The following is a 22,923-nucleotide window of genomic DNA, read 5'->3' on the forward strand; positions in this document are numbered from 1 at the left end:
ATTCTAAAGCCTATAAACTCCCATTCAAAGTTATGCAGACAATATAGATATCAGACTTTTTACCTAAGCTCTTCCCTCTTCCACACAGGGAACTTAAACTGTACTGTGTTACTACTCAAACCACTTAGCCAATTGATGTTGAATGAGTAAGGAAACAACATACACATATATACACGATACATAATCACCAGTACAGGAACATCTTGAAAGCAGCCAGCCATGCCTCATATTCACATCCATATTCAGAATTCCTATTCATATCCACCGCACTCTCCACCTCCGAACGATTTCCACCGCGGATGGACTCACAGTCTAGAAACCTCATCTACATACACCTAAACCTACACCTTCATCTCTCCCCCTACCCCCCCACTACTACCCCCAAAAAACATACATATACCCTACCTCCCCTCAATACCCCCCCTCAAGCGTCAAACCCCAACTAATCACAATAACAACTCATCAAAAAAACCAAAAAAAAACCAAAAAAAACCATTACTGAATACAAACAACGAATAATGAATATCTCAATAATGACCCACCTAAACTTTGATATTTAATCCCAGCAAGCATCCAGTCCCAGCATCAATCTATATATCACTATCCAAACCCCAAACCTCAAATTCAAATCTCCACAGTAAGACTCCTCCATGCTCTCCCTATTAAAAATCCAGATCGATACATAGAAAATGTATTACCATTATCTATCACCTTTTATATACATACATACATACATACATACATACATACATCATAACATATCATAATATATTCACATAACCCATTTCAATCTTCGCAAAAACCTCGAAACCTCAAAATCTCAAAACCCAAATTAAATCATCATAATATATTCTCATTTTTCCATCCCAAGTCTCATGGTTCACTTGCATAGTAACAAACTATTTCTTAGCAACTATCATATCCCTCTCAGCCTTCCCTTGAACTTCCCCTCCCTGAATCACATATGCAATGCTGCCCCCTATCACCATCCTTTGACTCTTCACCTCCCCACCCCTCTAATTCTTCTTCGCATCCTTCAAACCCAACTCCCTATAAAACGCTTCGGTACTAGGTTTCCTTCCCAAGAACGCCTCCAAAGTAGTCATTTCATCCTGACTACCACCCTTCTCAAGCACCATATGTCTATATCTTCTTCCCTCCTTGGGATCCATTGGATTCTTTTCAAAAACCGTGTAGAACATATCTGCACTATAGACTTGACTAGACAAGTATCCATAATAACCTGCATCGTATCCACCAATCAAATGACCAAAAGTAGCTTGACCATTTCCCCAATCACTCTTTGCACCCAGAGCTTCTGGACCTTTGAGACCACAGATTTCTGCTCTGAGTTCGTTGTACAATTCGCTGATCTTGAAAGCTTCAGCTTCTGCGTGGTTCTTAGGAGTGTGGACTGTCATATCGAAGATACCAAAATGAAGTTGACGGAGATTGAAAAGAGCGCCGTTGACATGCTTGGTGCTGATTTGTTTGGCAATTAAATCATCTGGGATAGATTCGCCAGTGACATAATGTTTACTCAATTTTTGCAATTGACTTGGAGTCCAACACCAATTTTCCAGCATCTGACTTGGTGCTTCGACAAAGTCACGCACAGTGTTTGTACCATGGAAACGAGAGTATCGAGTACGACCAGCCAAATCATGGATACCATGACCCAATTCGTGGAAAAGGGTCACCACCTCATCGTGTTTCAGAAGTGATGGTTTCTTATCAGTTGGTTTGGAGAAATTGCAAACGAGCGCTGTAGCAGGATATCTTCTTGTACCATTTGGATAGTAGAAACCAGATTGAATACCGAAGTTTGCAGCATGGCCATATTTTCCTGGACGCGGATGCAAGTCCAAGTAAAGATAACCCACAAAGCCACTACCTTCACCTTCGTCATCCCAAACGGTAAAGAGTTTGGCATCTGGATGAGGTAAAACATCAGAACCCTTTCCAGTTGGTGAAACCTTAGCCAATTCCTCCTCGCTGCTGATATCAACAAAGACGAATCCAAATAACTCTTCAAAGATCTTAAGCATTCCTTCGATTGTAGATTGAAGAGGGAAGTATTCCGCAATCTTATTTTCGTCGATAGAAAACTCATTCTCCACCATCATTCGATCGTAGAATCGATTATCCCAAAGGTAATAATTATCATCAAATGTCGAGCTCAATCCTCTAGCATCCAAATCTTGTTTCTTAAGAGCTTTGAGATGTTCGACTTCCTTAGCTCCACCTGGAGTAAGCTGAAGCTTCAAATCATGCAAGAACTCGTTAACCGTAGCAGGAGTCTTTGCCATCTTATCCTCAATCCTGAAGCTCGCATGATCCGGGTATCCCAATAATCTAGCAGCCTCATCTCTAAGAACGATGGCTTCCTTGAACAATTCCACATTCTCTTTACATTTGTTCTCATTCTGAATAAAGACTTGCCTTCTGGTTTCCGCATCCTTCGCGAACTTCAATGTAGGAAACAAATCAGGATACTTGAACGACAACCTCAATTTTCCCTCATTTTCCCCCTCACCCTTCTTCAATCCCGAGATAACATCCTCAGGAACTCCATCAAGTTCCTTCAATGTGAACCAAATTCCTTCATCCTCCTCATTCAGATTCTTCTGAAATTTAGTCGCGATAGCAGCCAACCTCTTACTAATCTCCTTGAATCTATCCCTCTTCTCCCCCTTCTCAAGCCCCAGTCCATTTCTAATATATCCTTTGTATTCCTTCTCCAAAAGTCTCTTTGATTCGGGATCTAGATCTTCTTTCTTTTTGTAAACCGCATCGACCAATTTAAAAACATCTTCTCGCATCGCCATCTCAATCTGCGCTTCGTCCATGATTTCCTCCGCTTTAGAACTCGCATCGCGGAGTTTCGAATCGCCCGATACAGCTTGGTAGAAGGTGAGAACGCTGATTTGCAGCGAATCAAGATCATCTTGGTTGGCGGTAGGCAAGAGAACATTTGCGAATGTTGCATCTTCCGGTTTGACATTTGCAACGATATCATCGAGCATTTTTCGATAGTTATCCATCAAGGCCTTTGCCTCGTCGACAATCTGAGATTCGGTATGGGTAAAGAGAGGGGGAGCCTGAGGAGGCTTTTGATATTGAGAAGGTGCCATGGTTGCGGTAGTGATGAGTCGTGTTGAGGTTGGATTGATGGTGGTTGAGAGAGGAGACCAGAGAGGTCTTATACTTGTCGGTCTGAGTTGACTAAATAAAGCTCCCAGTCTGGGTCCAATCCTTGAGGTAGCCAGAATGGCAGATATGGAAAGAAAGATGAGCAGTAGTACAATAAGGGAACGTATGATACGTGTGATGGAAGCCAGGATGGATGAAGTTGGTTGGGTATTAGAATCCCTTGGTGGTTAATTAGGCGTTTAAGAGCTGTCAAGAATGGAAGGTATGACAGATATGTTGGTGGGGAAGGGAGCGTGGGTAGCTTTAGGGTGGAGATGATATGATATGATAGACGTGTTGAGTCAGGAGTGATGAGTGTCTCGAGTGTGTAAATGTGTGTAAATGTGTGTACGTATTGGTAACCTTGTACGAATCAAAAAGGACTCAAGAGGGGCTTCTGAAAGATATGAGGGACAGATGAATTCTTGATAATGTTGGAGTCCAGAATTCCAGGAGGATGGAGTAAGGTTGTATGGTACCTATGCTATGAATGCGGAAAGCAAGGGTTATTCATACCCGAAAATATGGGGTACCCAGGTACTTTTACATGGCAAGTAAATCAACGTCTATACTATCTAGAAATCAATTGGAATCTTTCCTTCATTTCCATCTATGGTGTGTGGTATATCAAATGCCATAATTCTATAATATAATCACTCCCTCCCTCCCTTCCTCCCATCCAATATAACCTCCCCAACTACCCACCCTTCCTCATCCTCCTCCCCATCTTCACTCCCAAACTCCCACCCCCGTCTCAAGAACCTCAGCATCCCCTTCCATAACCTTCTTTCCACTCCTCATAACCGCCGTACTCATCAACGACCCCCTCAACAAATACAGAATCTTCCCTTCAAACTCCTCCTCCCCATCAATTTCCTTCCCCTTGCCACCCCCATTCCCTCCGTCCAAACCTCATACCCAACCGCCACCGCACACCGTCCACATTTCCACACTCCTCTCTTCTCAAACCCATCTTCTTTCCGTATAATCACCTGTTTACTAGGTTGCGTAAGAGACAGAAGATGTGTATACCCATAACTTGGTAATGAACCCTGCTCTGCACCATCCTTCACCTCCCCTCCATCCTCCCTTTCCTCCCCCCTCCCCTCTCCACCTTCCGCAGAAACTCCATCTCGAGTTACATCCATAGCATCCTCATCCCCATCCCTCTCCCCTCCAAACCCAGGCACCACCCCCGAAACCGGCAAAATAAAGCTCCCATCTCCCGCCCCCTTCCTCTTCGGAAGCGTCGAAATCGTATGCGTCGTCGCCAGCAGAAGATTCGTACAATAAGCGCAATGATACGTATTAATTTTGGGGGAGACATCGTGAGCTTGTGAGCTTGTGAATTTGTGAATTTGCGAGCTTGCGAGCTTGCAACACTGTAAACTCCTACCCTCGCTCTGTAAATCTTCGAGCGCAAAAGGTCCAACAACTTGGATCTCCAATCCGTAGCCTCTCAACCAAAGGCAGTTTGTCGTCCAAATTCTTCGTGGAACCGTTGTGCAATACTCGCAAGATCTGCTTCGAAGCTACTCCGCTCTGAATCAACTCCAAATAAAACTCGGAATCTGAAGCTTGTACGCGCTCGAATTCGACTCGAGCTCGAGGACAATTCTTTCCTAAGTAATGATTGATTGAGCTTTAATTGTCGATTCTTATTTCGAGATATGACAGACTTCTAATGGTTTACTCTCTTCAAACGCCAAAGTAGTCTGGGGTATTACCTGAATGCAAAGGAAGTATGAGTGATGTTGTCAATATGAGAAAGAAACATATTTTGGTTAACAACACAGAAATGCAGCCTCGAAGCTTAACACTTCAGCCTTCTCTTGATATCCCATCACAACTGGCCTGGTTGATAAACCCAAACTCAGTAACACTTTTAATCTAATCAATCTCCAATCATGAATAATAACAACACTCCAAACTTCACAATCTTCTCATCGTATCAAAATCTATGCACTTCGATTTCATGTAGAAAAAAATCATAATATCCATTTCTGCCTTTGCAGGCCTAAAAGTTCATTCAACGCCATAGCCATAGCCATTATCAATATCCTTCCACTCCACAGCTCCTATTTATGCCGTCGCGAAAAAGTAATTCCTACAACTGATATGATATCTTCGTTCCTCTCCTTACTTGTATATCTCTGACTCTTCTCTCTGCCTGTCCCCATTGCATCTCTGCTCATCTCCCAGTAATATTTTAAACCCTCTTCCATAATGAAGCATAGAATCTAGTTTGCGAGGATAGTTCGTACGAGATCTATTATCCTTATATTAGCTTTCCATAATCCCACTGCATCTCCCACTTTCTAGTATATCTTCTCCAAGAAATCCCCCGAACTTACCAGTATAGTTAATCTCCCCACTGCTGGTATCAACCGCCTTCAACAATTCATCAACCTCCTCATCACTCATTTTCTCTCCCAAATTCGTCAAGATGTATCTTAATTGTCCCACTCCAATGAATCCAGTCATATCCTTATCGAACACCTGGAAACCACGACAGTATTCTTCTGGTTCACCTGGGTCGCGGAATCCACCTGGTCGGTTGAGAATCTTGGAGAAGGTTTCGAAATCGACTGCGAGAATATAGTGTTAGTATAGACTCCACAGTTTGATGGTGAGAGGAAGCGCCATAGCTCTCGGCACTCCACGAGAGTCCTTTGCAGAATATCGAAATCGAGGAAACCCTCCTCGAATCCTGCTCATCACAATGACCAACAAAATAAACTCACATTCACCACCAACATTCTTCTCCAACTCTCTAATCTCATTCAACGTAGGATTCTGACCACACGCTCTCAACAAATCTCCAAGTTGGTCCAATTGCACACGTTGGGTACCGCGTTTATCGAAGAGTTGAAATGCTTCTCTGTAGTTTGTGGAGGCCTGCGCATCGTATGGAGGATTAGTTGATGACATTTTAGACATTTGCAGGAGTGATATTCCGAATAGAATAGAAAGAGTTATAAAGTAAAGTGATGTGATGTGATGAGTGCCCTTGTTATGGTGTACACATTTATTGATTTCCCACGACGTATGATATTGCGCCGAGAGATCAAATAGTGAATAAACCAACACAAACTGGCGCCTTAGTTACTACCCGGCCATTATTGCTTTTGCAACCGCATAGTGAGCGGGCAGTAACAAACCAGAATGAGCACCAGCAAATCGGAAGCAACGCTCATTGATTGGAACACCATTCCAAGCAAGGAATGGAATGGAATGCATGTGGAAGTATGTCATGGGAATCGAAACAAGGGATAAGAAAACTCACCATTTTGATTATGATTCTGTATGTTTTCTTTGCGAGTGGTATGAAAATTGAAGATATCTCAATGTAGGATCTGTGAATGTAGGTATGATTAGAAGAAGAGAGATTGTAGGTCTAGAAATCTGATAACTTTGGTCCGTGCCTATTATTATGTTTATGCCAGCCAGCCTCTCATCTATTTTATTCGTACTCTATGTGTTGTTCCTTCAGCATAATTATTAGAGTGGACCAAAGTTAAATTTTGGCAGGGCAACCAAGCATAATCAGCCTCCCAATCATTCGAAAATGGTATAAAGGGGTCTCAGCGAGGGATCTCCCGGTGAGTAGTGTTGTTTTTTCTCAAAAACTTTAACCATGGATAACAATACACCAGAAGCCCAATTCTTCATTGTATGTCTCGCCGTTTCAAAAGTTACTCACAAGTTTGGATTTGTAAAAATGCATCAAAGAGTGACTGAACATCGACGTCCCCCTCGGTTGACACAATGAAGCATAAAGACCATTTCAATTTATATACTTTGACATGCCAAGTGAAATCAAGGCAAGAATATCTCTCCCAATAGTTCTTCATATATGAGTATGTGCGTAAGTATTCATTCATTCTACTCGTATAATACTATCCAAAGTCCCAGGGTACTGTGATTTGGAATCATTCCTTGCTTGTTCTTTCCATGGACGGAAGAGTCTGCTTGACAGGAGTGTTTATGAATACCATCCAGATAACATGAATGGTATATCACAGCCGCTGTCATGATATGTTGAGATTTACTCGATGCTCAAATCAAAAAGGTAGATCCTGTGGGATCTCTTAATTGTAAATATCTAGGAAGAATAAGGATTCACACTCTACTTAATTTACTCTATGTGTAGATGCTCGTGGGCCAGAGGAGTTGATCTATTACGAAGCATTACACCCAATATCTCATATTCAGACTCATCCAGAAGAAAGCACTTTCATCACCCCCATATCAATCCCTCCTATTTCTTCCTCGCCAACAAAATCACTGTTCCCCACTCCGTCTCCACCTCCACATCTCTCCAATCTTCACCCTCCTTCCCTCTCAACTTCGGTTCGACCTTTAACATCTCCTCAAACATCTCATCAATCACATCACCATTTCCTTCCTCCCCCCCTTCCCTTTTCTTCCTCTCCTGATTCTCCCTCTGCCACCCGTGAAACGCACTAAACGTCCTCCAATACCCCTCCAACTCCCCCAACTTCATTCTCCTCCCCATCACCACCCCTCCCTCTCCAATCCCCACTCCACTCTTCGTCCCCTTCAACCCCGGCTCATACCTCCCCCACTCCACATCCTTGAACACCTCCCCCAACGGCCTCATCACCTCATCGCTATACAACCCCTCAACCTCTCCCTCCCGGGCTGTTCCCAAAACCTCCCCATATACTTCTCCCCCTCCCCATAACAAAACCGATCCAACACCTTTGTCGCCTCGGGAAAGTCCACCAACAAATTATCCTTATATCCCCAAAACGCCACCGTCCCCCCCTCCCTCAATTTCCTCCCTACCGTCCTCCACACCCCCGGAAAATCAAACCAATGCGCCGCCTGTCCCGCAACCACCATATCCACACTCCCATCCTCGACAAAATCTAGGTTTTCCGCTGACGCTTGTCTCCATTCTACATTCGCCTCTGCATCATTTTCTGAAGCGATTTTGCGCGCTTGATTTATCATTACCGCGCTGGGATCTGTACCGTACACTTTTTCGAAGTGGGGAGCAAGCGCTCGACTTACGACTCCGTGCCCACATCCTAGATCGAGAAGTGTAGAGCGTGGCCCGATGTGATAGTTTAGGGTTTTGGTGTAGAAACTTTGGGGATAGGAGGGACGGAATGCGGCGTAGGAGGCTGCGGAGAAGGTTTTGTGTCTAGAGGTTGAGGTTAGTGCGAAGGAATACAGAGGATAGAGGAGAACTCACGCAAATGTAGTCATCTTGGATACCTTGTGAACGGCTTGAAGAAAATCAAAGTGCTTGGGAGAATAGATATCCCGTTTATGGTAAACGAAACAATCTACCAATCTGTGACGGAATCCACTAACTCAATTCCTTCACGAATTGATAGAATATTCTCAAGAATCCTTAATTGCTCAGGTGATTATACCACCCCCCTCTTTCTCTTTCTCTTTCTCTTTCTCTTTCTCCCAATGTCTAATCACCAATAGAACAAATCGCATCCAAAATCCAATCAATCCTCAAAACCTGTGTCCAGAATTCCTTCACCCGTATAATAAATAATCACCAAACGAGGTAATAGCAATATCCTTTCACACTCACAACCACAATCAAAAGCACACCTCCACCTAATATTTATATCTCCATCTTCATTTCCTATCCGAGGATCTGACATCAATCACACCCACCTACCTATCCTATCTCATCCCCTCCCTCATCCAATCCCACGCTTCTTATCCAATTCTTGTCCCAAGAACCGACCAACCAACCGACCAACCGATAACCCCTCCCCTCCGATCCAAACATGCGATACCGCATCCCTTCCTTGCGACACCGGATTCGGGAAAATCTTTGGTATCCAACCTTACTATTCTCATGTACATTGTATACTATATTACCTACACAAAATATCTACTCTATACCTTCATCTCCACAAGAAATAAATCACTTGCTCCGTAATTTTATAGTGAAATTTACACCAGATATCTACGAGGTATCTATGTATCTATCTACTTAATCATCCCATCTCTCAATCATTCCATCTCTCAAATCCCCCAAAGATCCAACTACCAAATCATCGAATATCTCCCTCGTTCCCGTTCCCTCTCTTTCCACTCCTATCATTTTCATCATTTTCATCATCCTAACTTTGACGATTACGCAACTCTCAAGATGATGAGTTTTCTTCGGATTGTTCGAATTTATGCGTGGATATGTATGTATCTACTAGGTGACATGGCCACCTCTAAAATGTATATTCAGTATTGATAGATGCACGGGGAACTTAATTGAGAGAGAGAGATGCAGATGTAGATGTAGATGTAGATGTAGATGTAGATACAATTATCAAGTATCAAGTATTAGGTACCACTCTGGCTTACATTTCTCTGCATTTAATTTTTAGCTTTTGATCTGCAAACAGATATACTATTTCAATGTACTGCAATATTACCTCCTCCCCTATTTCCATATATGATCATCTCATCTCATCTCATCTCACAAACCCAGAACCAAATCCACACTCTCCCAACTCCTCGTCCTCTCTCCACCCCTCCAAAATCTCCACCTCCACCCCCTCAAAGCTTCACCACCCCCCTCTCCCTCAACCACCCTCCATACCTAAAAAACAATATCGGCACCGGAAAGAACGCCAACGCTATAAACCCTAACACACTGTTCCCCCAACCCAATCCCAGAGCTGAATATAAAGGCTGGCCTGCTAATGGTAAGAAAGCACCACCGATAGATTGGAAAACTTTCGTTGCTGCTATTGCCGAGGCGGCGTAGGTAGGGAAACTATCGACTAGGTACATGTTTATTGAGAGCTGGGGTTTGAGTAATTAGTATGTATGTATTTATTGATTGGGTGTGATGAGGAATGGAGGAATAGGGAGAAGAGAGAGAGAGAGAGAGAGAGAGAGAGAGAGAGAGAGAGAGAGAGAGAGAGAGAGAGAGAGAGAGAGAGAGAGAGAGAGAGAGAGAGGAGGATAGGAAAACCTACAAAAGCAGGAATCATTCCAATCCCAAAGAAGCTCGTCCCGATAATCGGCACGATCCAATGAATCTTCGCTTGCGCCGTCCATCCATAGACAAAAAGCGAAAGCGCCATCAGCGGGCTCGTAAGCATCAGCGCAGGTAATCGATATTCCGGTTCGGCAACTCCTCCATTCTTTTCCGTCAACCTCGTGAAAATCGGATCCGATACCTTCCCCGATACGAAAAGCCCAATGGCAATCCCACATCCGAGACCCAGATACGAAAGACCGCTAAGTGAAACGGAAAAATGATACTGATTGGAAAATGTAAATGGAAATGTCGTGATGAATAGATACAAGTATCCGAAAAGAACAGCATAGTATACGGAGAGTAGAAAGACGATTGGTGAACGAAACAACGTCTTCAAAGGTCGGACTATAGCATGAGTGAAATGGACCATTGGCGTATCCGTATGAGAAAGAGCCGATACTTTCGCCTTGTTTCCCGTTTGCTTGATAATCCGTCTCGTCTTTCTCTCTAGGATAACAACCGGATAAGTTTCTTGCAAGAGAAAAAATCCTCCAATCAAGGTCACAACCGCAATAATAGCTTCCAACCAAAAAGCCCATCGCCATCCCGCATTTGCAGCAAGGACACCTCCGATGATTGGTCCGACTATTGGTCCCATCAACGGTCCCATTCCCCAAAGAGCCATTGCGAGTCCGCGTTGATCTCGATGGAACATATCGCCGATACTTGCGCCGCCGAGTGCAGTGGGTGCTCCTCCAGCACATCCTGCCAAGAATCGAAATGTGATGAGCATGTTAAGATCAGTCGACAAACCGCAGCCAAGTGTGAACAATAAGAACAAGAAATTGGCAGTCAGATAAACTGGTTTCCGACCATACAATTCAGACATTGGCGCCGCAATAATGGGACCAGCGGCAAAACCGAGGACAAAGATTGAGACGACGAGAGTTTGTAAAATCATATTCGTAGATTGGAATTCTTCCATGACGAGAGGAACACCAGGAGCAAACATGGTGGATGCGAGAGGACTGTAGAAAATTAGCAAATTGGAGTGAAACGAGGAGGGAATCACTTGCGTGGAGAAGGTCATGACAGAGATCACTCCCGTATTGGCCCATCTCTTAGTATTAGACCAATTCATAGGATTCAATTGATCAGTATCGCTATCCCAAGATACAACGTTAGATGGCTCTGGGCCTCTCAATTGCTGTGTGAGATTCTCATCAGCTCGATCTGGAGCGGTTGTAGCAGTGCCCATTTCAGCATCAGATGCGCCGTGATATGTAGTATCTATTGGTGAAAGTGGTCGAGGAGGTGGAGCAATTGTAGCAGGAACATCATCGCCACTACCTAGATCGCCAGACTCGACTGGTGCAGTCCTCGACATCATGAAAATCGGATTGAAGATGCCAAATTAATGAAGTAGATATGATAGATGAAGAGAATTGAGACGATTGCACTGCGGTTTGTCGTGTTATCGCTATTCGTCGAAAGTCAAAAAGAGTGTGTGAGTGGAAGCCAACGAGGGAACGAGACAGGAACCAGAAGCGAATCCAAGTTGATAATTCTTAGTTGAAAATGAACTTTTGAAGTCTGTTGAAAGTGACAATGACAAAAATAAAGGAGAGGACAAGTGAAGAAAGGAAAATTCACTTCACAGCTGAACATTTACCCAATCATTGAATCTTCGCTATCGGTTTCGGGTTATCTTCATCGCGGGACGGAAAGAACGTATTTCGTGATAAAAGAAGAAATACATAATTGGCTACACATACATCATATTTGAAAAGGGTTGACTGAATAGGACGATTGTTCGTATCACGGAATCATTTGATCCTGGAAGCTCATTATACTCGAGAGGAGATTTCATGATTGCTTTCTCTTTCTATCGTTGTCGAATTATGAAGAATAAGCAGAGATCCAATACATCCAATTTGCGGGAAAGACATTTAATTAATAAATTGTACACTGGTTCAGATGATTCGATAGCGAGATCTAGGTAGCTATGTGCACGATTCAGTTGTTGATTCAGTGTTCATGGAGATACAAAGTACAATGCAGTACAGGATACGATTTTCAACCGAAATTGTCGTTCTGTACTACTTATTTATATACCAAGGAGGGCTTTGTATATATACTTTGGTGGGCGATAAGCTTCAAGTGTATATTCAGCTACCGCATCGAATCTCGCGGGAGATTCGAAGGGCGACAGTGGCACTGCGTTGCTAAAGCTGCTCTCAGAAGTAGGCTCCGCTCATTGTGATGATATAGGAGGACAACATCTATCATTTGCCCTGGTAACTTTCTCGTCAAAACTATGATAGAGAAATGAAGGATACTAGATGTTCATCTCACTGCGGAGTGCTTGTATACAAGAGGAAGGGCTGGACTATAAACTTCTTGCTCTCATTGAAGCTTTTGCTTTAGAGATCCAGTATCACCGAGAAGCTGTCTTATCTCAAAGCTTGTGCAACAAGACCGTGTTATTGGAGGTTTATACACTGACGAGTTTGCAGGCCAAGATCTGAATGTCTGACCCTCATGAATCACAGTCAAGATGGAACCACTTTCATGGAGAGACTCATTTCCATTCCCTTGGAATGATTAAGTAAATGAATGAAGCTATTCATGTCTATCTTTGTAGACTTCATAGGAGGGTGCAATCCTTCTCGAAGCCGAAAATCACCATTTAACTTGTATGGTGAAAAATAACGGAAACGGCTTGCTATATATGATTCTTCAACATCGCGAATATATCAGGCCACGATTGTAGTTACTCTAAGTTGAGACCCATCCCTACAGATGTCTCTAAGAGTTCTCCTGATTTTGAAACAATCTGTATTTCAAATATAGGACGGCATTGAAAATAAACACAGTGCGTTCATTGCATTTCGCCCTCATTATAATCCGAGTCAACTACCCCTCCTCACAATTTCAAATCTCTACCAGCAGCCTTAGCCGCTCTCTCTCCATCAACCAAAACACACCAGCCCTCCCCTCCCACAGTTCCACCCTCTTCCCCTCCAACCCCACCCTCAAACTCTTTCAAAGCAAATCCTAGAATCTCATCATCATATGTTCCAGGCTGCAACCACACACTCTTGATTCCCAGAGCTTTTGCCTCCTCCAAGACTTTCTTTGTGATTTTTGGAGGAGTGATGATAGAGACACCCGTCTCAGTTGGATGGGGAAGAGCGGAGATTGAGGGAAGAGTGGAGTAATCGGTGGAACCGACTTTAATGGAGGGGGAGGAGGGGTTGATAGGAGTTGCTGGAAGACCGTGGGCCGTATACCATGCGAATACTAAGGGGGGAAGTGTCAGCTAAAAGCTTCAGGAAATGAAGATGAACACTTGTAATCAGGGATCGTGAAATAAACTTTGGGGACTTACTTTTGTGTCCAAACTTTGCAGGGTCTGAAGAGGCGCCCACTACAGCGAAGTAAGGAGACGAGAAGAAAGTACGAGCTGCTGCTTCTGTTGCCATTTTTCCTAGCATTAAGAGTATTGAATCTTGTAGAAAAGTATAAGAGAGGTATCAAGGGATAATGATTAATTGTTTATGTATGGAAATGCATTGATAAGAAGAAAACTCGGGTCCCATGTTGAATGACACCATTGATATCACGATTTGATAAAGCTCCATGAGGAAGGTTGTCGCTGATGCCTCGGCTATGATAGGAAGGAAGGAGTGCACGGACTTGATTTTGATCTACAATCTATCATGTCAACTCCATTTTTTTTGAGACGACAACATGTTCATTTATTCAAGATATCATTGTAGAAATTCTTGAATGATTTGAAATTCCTACAGGGGGTCTCCGACTCCCTCATCCATAATCACGATAAAAGATTCTCCTCAACCTTTCATAAACACGCCCAATATGTCCAAGAGCGAACCCGAACCTAGCAGAAACATCTTTGGATTCTCGAAGGATATCAGGGGTGTTATATCTTCAAAATCTCACCACACATATCGCACATACCGGGTACTGTTATCATGATAAGACAGAATTTCAATAATCATCCATACCTCAACTACCTCGTTGGGCTTGAAAGAGCTAGATTAGATCATCAAAGGGTCTAATGCAAGGCGGGTGTTAAATGAGGAAGAAAAGAAGAGCGAAATCTGCAAGTCTGATTGACATATCAAGCTGGCCTTGCAGAAAGACAATGGATTTGGAAACAAGGTAGGTGGATCAATGAACTGGGAAATACCACTTATATACTCTATACCTGGCCAATCTATGAAATAGTGGAGGTCAGCCCGCACTGATCGTATTGCTAAGGTTAATTTTCTTTGCACACATACCAGGACTATCTAATTCATAGTCGCCAAACATCAAAATGTCCGGGTGCCATGTCCCGCAATTTAGTATCGAGGTGAGTGCGGTGGTTTATTGGTGAATGCTCGCTTCAATTCAACCGAGTCCCTCATCAAATTATCCGAGTCCGAGCAGCTACCGCGCCAGTGCGGCACATTCAAAGATGAAACGTGTCGATCATTCCAAACGCCGCTGCCACGGTTTGAGTTTGATCTGAATTGAAAATTCCCCTTTTAGTATTAGACTTTAAACCTCGACCTAGGTTTTGATCGCTGCAGGGGTTACGATTGGATAAAAATGGTATATTTCGGGAAACTTGGGAAGCTAACTCGTCTGAAAATGCAAGTGCATGAATTTAAGCCCTACGGAATATCAGAAAATTAGCTCATATTCGCGTCAATGGGAGTTATAGGGGAATTGAAGCGTATGAGATTGTATGTGATGCGGAATCAAATCGGATTCCTTATGCGGTGAGGCGCAGTTGGGTGTATGAAATGATTGTTCGTCTCGAGTTCGAGTTCACTTAACTTGTGCGCATTGTCTACGAATTTCTCTTGGTCTTTCGGATACTTTTAATGACATTTATGCCTTTGATTTGATTATTTTCTTATCTTTTCTATTTTTGACATCTATCCTTTAAGACTGCTAGACGGTCAATTGGGTGTCTGGATTTGTTTCTTGTGTAGTGTTTTTTCTTTATATTTTCAAAGTCATTCCTTTGCTTTACTTTTGTAGACGGTTTTTGAGAGATCGCGCGACATTCATTTAGAATTCTGAGATTGAGAGAAAAGGAGGAGAAAAGGGAAATTACATCGAATTATTTTACACGATTCGACGACTATACAAGCGAATTGGACCAGAAATATATATGAAGGGAAATACGTCAAAGATAGAAGATCATAAGAGGCATTTTGTTGAATCGAATCGATTAAACGAATTGCGAGAACACTTGGGAGCAAACGGGAATCATGGCAACTTTAACAGAACCACAACCTGTTCTTCAGAAATCGGAATATTCAAGAAAAGGGGATGACGAAGGCGGAATTGACGATGGAATGAAAGGGAAATTGAGGAGGGATACTATCAGTGGAAAATTAAAGTTTTGGTCTGGAAGTAATGCGAATGCGAAAGAGAAGAAAGTTGAGGGATTCCCAAAGATGGATGAAGGAACTTTAAAAACATTTGTGGAAAAAGTTACGCCTTTTGATTTCGAGAAGGACATGGGAGAGTGGGATGATGAGAAATTTAGTCATGATTCAAGTATGGATCCTTTGGTATGTAATCTATTATTGTTTGCCATTTTTGTACCGAATCAAACGTATTACAAGATCGTCGAAAGGAGTGGTACTAACATATTACAGAACTGGTGTCCTCATCGCAAAAATCTCGCATTCTTCACTCTCTGTCTTGCTTTCTCAATAGTAGGCATGCAACGCCTAATGTTCGTTTCCGTAAATGCAGTCATCACAGCACAGTTCTCGATCTCATCTACTCAAACCGCATTGTTAACAGGAATCGCATTCATCTTCTCTGCGATCAGTAGTCCATTATGGGAAATATTGAATATGAAGGTGGGAAAGAGAGGAATTTTCATTTTTGCCGCGGCTTTGATGTTGGTCGGTAGTTTGTGGAATATGCATGTGCAGAGTTATGGTCAATTTTTGGGAGGTAGAATGGTGCAGGGACTAGGATGGGGAGCTTTTGAAGCGTTGATTGGTGGTGCCATGGCGGAAATGTATTTTGTGAGTATTACCCTCTATTTCTTTTCTGTTGATCGCTGGTTTCGGAAGCAAGAAATGCTCAAACCCCAGGGAGATTATTCAAAAGTAACGAAATATACTAACAGTACTAGGAATCACAACTCCCCATTCGCCTAACAGTCCTCTCAATAATCGATGTCTTTTTCACATGGGGAACCCCTATTATCGGCGGATATCTAAGCCAGACAATCGATGGGTACGGAAACCAAATCATGGTAATGAATATCATCCAAGCCATTTCGATATTCCTTTTGATTATCGCCTTTCCGGAAACATCCTTCTATCGTACTTCTCATCCTACCCCTCCTACATCTCCCCCTACCATTTCCTTCAAATCTTGGTGGAAAACATTACACCTTATGCCATACTGGGGCAATCCATCCAAAGAGGATTTATTAAGACCACTCAAGAAACTCGTCTCTCCTATCACACTTCTGACATTCGTCTTGGCTTCATTACCAACAGCATCCGCATACGCATTTGCACTCAGTCTCTCGAGTTTCCTCTCCGCTTCACCGCTATTCATCTTCCCAAGCCAAGTAGGATATATCTTCATCGGACCCTTCGTTCTCTCCCTCATCTCCTATGGTCTCTTATCCATCGTCTCCCCCGGAAAACCCATCCTTCCTTCTTCCGAAAAAGTCCTAGGCGGAACCCCAACCAGCGCTCTCCGTATCGCGATCCCGGGTCTCATCCTTTTCACCACCGGTACCATCGCCTTCACACAATACGTATCCACGACGCTCATCCCCCAAGCCACAAAAGTCAGCTCCACCGTCTTTGTCGTCTCAACTCCAGGTATGGAATGCAGTCTCAAAGTTATCAGTTTAATCTTCGGTGTTTTGGTTTCCGGAGCGGCGATCTTGGGATTCGCGGTAGAGAGATATTTGGCAATTCAGCAGGGTGTGGATGATAGTGGAAAGGAGGAGGGTCAGAGAGGAAGAGGGGGATTGGATAGGGCACATGCAGTTTTGCAAAATTTGTTTACGGGGTTTTTGATCATTGCAATGCCGAGTTGGATAGAGCAGGGGATGGGAGGGGAGATGGGAGGAGTTATGGGACTGAAGGATACGGGGCTGGGAGTGGGAATTTTTGGGTTTGTAGGCGGGGTGGCGGTCGTGGTGGGGTTGTGGATGGTGGGGGGGAAGATTGCCGGGGGAGATGCTGGGAGGAGAAGGGAGGAGCAGGGGGTTTATAGGATTAGAGAGTTGGAGGTTTAGAGGTTGAAATGGTGTGGAGTTTAGTTGCCGAAAACAGAAGGCGGGATTGCATGGGATGGATTGGATTGGGATAGACTGGGATGGATTGGATTGGATTGGAATGGGACGGGGTATCGAAAGATCGGTATAGGAGTTATGGAGTATGTATTAACCAGTTGATCTGATGTTTGTATATTACTATGATAGATGAATTAATGTCTATAAAATTCCCACATCTGATGTCTTTTTGTATCCTTCTTGTTTTTGTGTTTTTTTGGGGAATCGGTGAATGGAAAGTCTACCTTGTTATCTTTTGCTACTTGCTTGTTGAACTTGATCTCTAGGAATCATTCCAATCTTCTACTCATTATATCTTATCAATTGTATATCACTTATCAGTCCCCTCGCCAATACACCGTTTCTACAATAAGTTCTAGACTCTAGTCTCACCATTTCCCCATCTCTCACTCGCCTACCACTCACTCATCCTCTAAATCTCATTCTCCAATTCTTAACTTCTAATTCCCAATCCCCAAGCCTTACCACCTACCCCTTTTCTAAGCCTCATCTTTCAATCTTGCATACATCCAGTCCAACACTCAACATCCAATACTCAATACTCAAGTATCATATCTAAAAATTGGAAATCAAATGAAAATTGCAAAGGAGGTAGTTCTCGAGTACGTCGGATTTGATGCTTGATTTACGGTCGAGTGGGGTGGAGATAATATTAGTATTAGTGATATTGATGTTGATTTATTAGCGGTATCTGGGGGTTGATTGAGGACTTGAGGACTTGAGGACTTGGGGTTGTTTGGGGCCGTTTACAAATGTGTACGTGTATGTATGTTCTTATAAGTAATGAATATAAATGCTGCTAGCTAGTTCGAGACTCAAACAAGTAAATAAGTAAACGTATAAAGAAATCATCGCTTGATCAGTTTCATATCGTATAAATCATTACAATCCAACCCTATTCCCCCAAGGGTCCCAAATCCCAAATCCTAAATCCTCATATCTATTTCTTAATCCCCTTCCCCTCTGCCTCCTCAAAAATCTCCTCCGCAATATTCCCCCCCACCATCCTCCCCGCATTCCACGCCCCCTCTACCAAATCCCCCAATACCCTCTCTATTCCCCGCGTCGTCCATATATGATCTCCAAGTTTCAGAGATCCTTTTTCTTGTTCTGCATCGGGGAGCAAAGTTTGTATGAGTGGATATGCGTGTGGAATTTCCTGCTGATTCCAATTTTCTACTTTTGTTGTGTTGGGGAAATGGAGGATGCTAGAGAATGAAGTGAAGGAGATGGGGTGGGAGGAGAGGAGACGGTAGAGGTATTCTGGATGGTTTTGGGGATTAGGAGAATGGGGATTGAAATCTGGTGATTGAGAAGGAGGGAAAATGGTGCGGAGAAGAGAAAGTTCGATGAGGGTGTTGAAGGGGGAAGTGGAGGGTTGGCGGGAATCGAGGATGGGGAGGAGTTGTGCGGGTAGAGGGGATGGGGCGTTCTTAAGTGAAGAAGTGAGGAGTGAGGAGGTGGTGAAGAATGTAATGTATAGGGGTTGGTATTCGATATCCTGGGTATCGTCGTCGAGAGGGTAGAGTGATTCGCCATCCTGTGTTTTTCCTAGGAGTTCTGTGTAGTTAAACGGCGCGGCGATGATAATTTTATCGAATTCTTCAGCACCTAGATTTTCCCCGATACGTGCTGCGTTTTCCCATTGTATCACCCACTTTGCATCATCTCCAATGACTTTTTTCCAGCGAGCTTGTGTGACTCTTGCACCGAGTTGGAGTGTTGCTTTATTCTCTTTCAATGACCTCTCTATCACCATTTGATAAAATCCATGGTTCACAGCCTTCGGAGACCCTGATTCTTCTTGCTCAAGTGCAATACTTAGTGTCAGATCACTTATCTGCTCAATCGACTGTCCAGTATGACGCCGAACTTGCGGGGCTAGTATATCTCGTACGTAATTTCCTCCGATTCCGTTTTTCTTCAGTCTTTCGCTTGCGGGGAGACTGGAGGGGGTGTATCCAAATTTGTTGGACATTATGTAGGTCAGATCTCTGATGGAGGATACCCCTATAGTGTCGAGTGTGGAAAGGAAAGTATGGAAGGATTTCATAGTCCCCGTGGGAATTTTTGGAGCAAGCCAAACAGAAGGACCATATCTGAAGAGAAGAGAGATATAATGTTTCCAAGGAGTGGTAGCATAAGGTCGGTATGTCTCAGTAACGATATCGTTGACGTTGAAACTGCAGATGTTAGTTTTGAAGCTATTATTTGAACGTATTTGAGATAACAAAGCAATGTAAACTTACTATCCAACTTTTCCTATTCTAAGATCTTCGCTTTCAGTAGCCATATCTTTTTGCTCCTTCACATCTGTCAACCCTCCAATAATGCTCAATAGCTTGCCATTCAATACTCCGCTCGCAACATCTTCAACCTCAAGCTTCATGCCGGTTGTACCCTCAACTACCATCCTCCCGCCAACTCTTGTCTTCTCTTCATAAACTACAATCTCTACTTGCACATCAATATTCTGATCTTTGAACTCCTACCTATACCGTGAAATCCCATCTCTCACACCTTGAACTGCACCGATCCCCGCAGGTCCACCACCAATAATTCCGATCTTGAAATTCACGACTCTTGTTGCTGGAATCCCATTCCGAATGATAGGCCACAACGAAATTCCTGAACTGAGAATTATAATTGCAGTCAAGAATGCCGCGATAACGGTGAGTGATGTCTTGCAGGACTTCTCTCTCTTTCTGTTATTCGCCTCTCCCAATTCTGAAAGAGGATCCCTGGTCACTATTGGAAGAAGAGGTGATGATTCCGAGTATGAGTATTTCGGAGGACTTTCAGGCGTATATGGTGGTGGTGGGCCAGCCTTTTGCATCTTGATTGTCATATTTGCTTGATATCAACACATTCGCTAATTAGTGAAAGAATCACGTCGAGATTGCAATGTCGAGATTTTAATCCATCATATAGAGCTGAAAATCACAGCCTGATTCTTGATACATGAAGTGAGGTGATTGTCATCAAATGTATTGCGCCTCCGTGTGACGGTCGCAATGCGGCCGCCTGCATAAAACAGGGTATTAATATCTAATAGGATTGGACGCCGCCACGAGTCTATCTTGATAGGCTTTTTGTGATGCAGCTATTGTCGCATGTAAGGCATACTTACAGGGTGATTATCATTTGAATGGTCGTTCATTAATCGGATACTTTTCAAGCGGCAAACGAGCTCAAAAATCATCGATGTTGCGAATAGGTATCGTGATCAACTCAACACCCTCCGAAATCAACGTGAAAATGTGCGTCCTGCTCCAAAATTCTTGAATAACTCCATCCCCAATGTACCTCCTTCCTCAGTAAATTCCATCGATCCCACATCCCGATCTACCTTCCAATCTTCGTCAATCCCCTTCGTTCGGCCAAAAAATACTGAATCCCACCACCATTATGAGAAAAACATAAAACGCGCCCACCAACGAGATTACAAAAATCGACATCCAAGTAGCTGCTCTGAACCTCGACGCATCGTCCGATCTAAGAACTGGAGCTTGATAAAGACGAGGTTCAGTCGGTAGATGGAGATGGAGCAGAGGTGTTCTTTCTGTATATGAGGGCGGACGGGATGTATATGGGGGAGGAGGATCGTTCATTTTGATATCGATCTAGTATATATCTTTTGATTTGAGCTTGAAGGGTAGAATGAAGGAGTGGGAAATGGTTTGATAGATATAATAACAATAAGGATTGTGAGATTTTCTCATGATGGTTAACAGCATGGCATTCGTATTCGCTTGTGTGATGTGATTGGCTTTCTGTTTGGAGATCTGATAGTCGGATAACCTGTGTTAGTAGGGGTGGCTGATGAAAATGCGGGGTAGAAAACAGCCAAATCAGATGGGATTTGAGTAGCGAATAAGATTCGATTTTGGAAAGGCAAGGATAAAACAGGTTCATGATTGTCATTGAGCGAAGGTCTATTGTATTGCTCGCCAATATTAAACATTCACTTTTCTCCCCATAAAAAGGAGGGATTTTGCTTCGCTTAACCTCCTTATTCATGTAGTCAAGATTTAAATTAAGATTCCACCCTACCACTTCTTAACACTTTCACTCCTACAATTATCACTCCGCTACATTCCTAGAGCTAGTCCCTCAATCCAGCTAGTCCCTTTCCACCATTGATAGGTAGAATAGAAATCCAACTTGTCTGCAGCGCCTTCTTCTCCGCAATCTCCTTGCTATACCCCTCCATTTCCTCAACATCCCAATTAACTCCCACCATCCCCCCCCTCAAATAGTCCGCTCGCTCCTGAGCTAGATACAATGCTAACATACCGGTCAATTCAGCATGATCAAGTGCATATGGTTTGAAATGGTCCGACACCATAGCAGTCAGTACAATTCCTGGCATCGTGGTGAAAACACGGAGGGAAGGATATTCGAGGTGAAGATGTTCGGATAAACGTTGTTCAGCAAGCTTAGAGATATTGTATGCGGATCCACCAGGTCCTGTGAGAGCAGCGCGTCCGGAGGAGACTGTAATGATTGTGCCAGTCGGCGATTTCGGGGAAGGTTGAGATCGGATGAAGTGGTGGGTCATATGATAAAGACCTTTGAGATTAATTTCCTAGTGTTCATCAAATGTTAGTTACATTTTCCCCAATTATCTCATCTCAATTTGTTGAGATGGACATTGACATCGACGTAGAAAACTCACAATACCCTTCCACCAATCACTCGGTTCCACTTCTCCAATCATACCATTTGACATATATCCAGCGTTGTTCAATAGAACATCAGCATGTCTACCAAATTCCTTCTGTACCGTCTCATAAAGATTCTTAACATCTTCTTCATTCGCAATATCAACTTTCACACTAAGAAATTTGGTTTCCGGACTAATTGGCTGAAGTTTCTCGATAAGAGAGTCTATAGGCGGGACTCGACGAGCTGCGAGTACTATACCAGATGCATGTGCTTCGGCCCAAACTCTTGCTGCTGCCTAATTTGAGATACTGTTAGAATAGAGAATCAAGATTGTATAACAGGGAATGTAGAACAGTACTTACAGCTCCAAGGCCAGCACTGGCTCCCGTGATAATAATGATTTTCCCAGATTGATTGTTCGTTGGATTTTTAGAATCGATAGCCCAGTAAGGATCACGATGGATAGATTTAGTGATAGCGAAAGGCGTAGTATACGCATCAGTATCTAGTGTTCCGCTCATTTTGAATCTTGGTAAGTGTTTGAACAAAGGAGGACAACTGAGTAGATCAAATGTCTGAAATCCGTGCAAAAGTTGAAGTTTTATTGAGCAATTGATGTGGTGTGCTTGAGTATGAATTCTTCAGAAGAGGGGAAATTTTGTTCTTTGTAGCAAAGCCAAGTAAAATGCAATCGGGTTTGAATACGAAAGTAGATATT

The 22,923-nt window shown here is 43.2% G+C and overlaps 8 protein-coding genes across 8 annotated transcripts; 1 reads left to right on the forward strand and 7 right to left on the reverse strand.

The window, feature by feature from the left end:
• Window positions 1-1,016: 1,016 nt before the first annotated feature.
• Window positions 1,017-3,134, reverse strand: Bfra_012047 (putative metallopeptidase protein; the record flags this gene model as incomplete). The annotated part of the gene is made up of 1 exon (XM_037342368.1): window positions 1,017-3,134. The coding sequence occupies one exon, from the start codon at window positions 3,132-3,134 to the stop codon at window positions 1,017-1,019; it is 2,118 nt and encodes a 705-aa protein (XP_037187665.1).
• Window positions 3,135-5,432: 2,298 nt separating this feature from the next.
• Bfra_012048 (putative myosin regulatory light chain cdc4 protein) lies at window positions 5,433-6,123 on the reverse strand (the record flags this gene model as incomplete). The annotated part of the gene is made up of 3 exons (XM_037342369.1): window positions 5,433-5,461; window positions 5,547-5,780; window positions 5,937-6,123. 3 exons carry the CDS (start codon window positions 6,121-6,123, stop codon window positions 5,433-5,435), a joined length of 450 nt encoding a protein of 149 aa, XP_037187666.1.
• Window positions 6,124-7,453: 1,330 nt separating this feature from the next.
• Bfra_012049 (putative methyltransferase domain-containing protein) lies at window positions 7,454-8,430 on the reverse strand (the record flags this gene model as incomplete). Its single annotated transcript, XM_037342370.1, is given in 3 exon segments — window positions 7,454-7,826; window positions 7,844-8,365; window positions 8,417-8,430. 3 exon segments carry the CDS (start codon window positions 8,428-8,430, stop codon window positions 7,454-7,456), a joined length of 909 nt encoding a protein of 302 aa, XP_037187667.1.
• Window positions 8,431-9,747: 1,317 nt separating this feature from the next.
• On the reverse strand, window positions 9,748-11,564 carry Bfra_012050 (putative mfs multidrug transporter protein; the record flags this gene model as incomplete). Its single annotated transcript, XM_037342371.1, has 2 exons — window positions 9,748-9,996; window positions 10,173-11,564. The coding sequence occupies 2 exons, from the start codon at window positions 11,562-11,564 to the stop codon at window positions 9,748-9,750; spliced, it is 1,641 nt and encodes a 546-aa protein (XP_037187668.1).
• A 1,539-nt stretch (window positions 11,565-13,103) lies between these two features.
• Window positions 13,104-13,674, reverse strand: Bfra_012051 (putative binding domain-containing protein; the record flags this gene model as incomplete). Its single annotated transcript, XM_037342372.1, has 2 exons — window positions 13,104-13,480; window positions 13,569-13,674. The coding sequence occupies 2 exons, from the start codon at window positions 13,672-13,674 to the stop codon at window positions 13,104-13,106; spliced, it is 483 nt and encodes a 160-aa protein (XP_037187669.1).
• Window positions 13,675-15,468: 1,794 nt separating this feature from the next.
• Window positions 15,469-17,480, forward strand: Bfra_012052 (putative mfs transporter protein; the record flags this gene model as incomplete). The annotated part of the gene is made up of 3 exons (XM_037342373.1): window positions 15,469-15,774; window positions 15,862-16,242; window positions 16,353-17,480. The coding sequence occupies 3 exons, from the start codon at window positions 15,469-15,471 to the stop codon at window positions 17,478-17,480; spliced, it is 1,815 nt and encodes a 604-aa protein (XP_037187670.1).
• Window positions 17,481-18,477: 997 nt separating this feature from the next.
• Window positions 18,478-20,373, reverse strand: Bfra_012053 (putative prenylcysteine oxidase 1 precursor protein; the record flags this gene model as incomplete). Its single annotated transcript, XM_037342374.1, has 3 exons — window positions 18,478-19,720; window positions 19,787-19,991; window positions 20,058-20,373. The coding sequence occupies 3 exons, from the start codon at window positions 20,371-20,373 to the stop codon at window positions 18,478-18,480; spliced, it is 1,764 nt and encodes a 587-aa protein (XP_037187671.1).
• Window positions 20,374-21,642: 1,269 nt separating this feature from the next.
• Bfra_012054 (putative short chain dehydrogenase reductase family protein) lies at window positions 21,643-22,726 on the reverse strand (the record flags this gene model as incomplete). Its single annotated transcript, XM_037342375.1, has 3 exons — window positions 21,643-22,125; window positions 22,216-22,500; window positions 22,568-22,726. 3 exons carry the CDS (start codon window positions 22,724-22,726, stop codon window positions 21,643-21,645), a joined length of 927 nt encoding a protein of 308 aa, XP_037187672.1.
• Between the last annotated feature and the right edge of the window lie 197 nt (window positions 22,727-22,923).

The sequence above is a fragment of the Botrytis fragariae genome (assembly GCF_013461495.1).
Source record: "Botrytis fragariae strain BVB16 chromosome Unknown tig00000260, whole genome shotgun sequence".
Taxonomy (NCBI): domain Eukaryota; kingdom Fungi; phylum Ascomycota; class Leotiomycetes; order Helotiales; family Sclerotiniaceae; genus Botrytis; species Botrytis fragariae.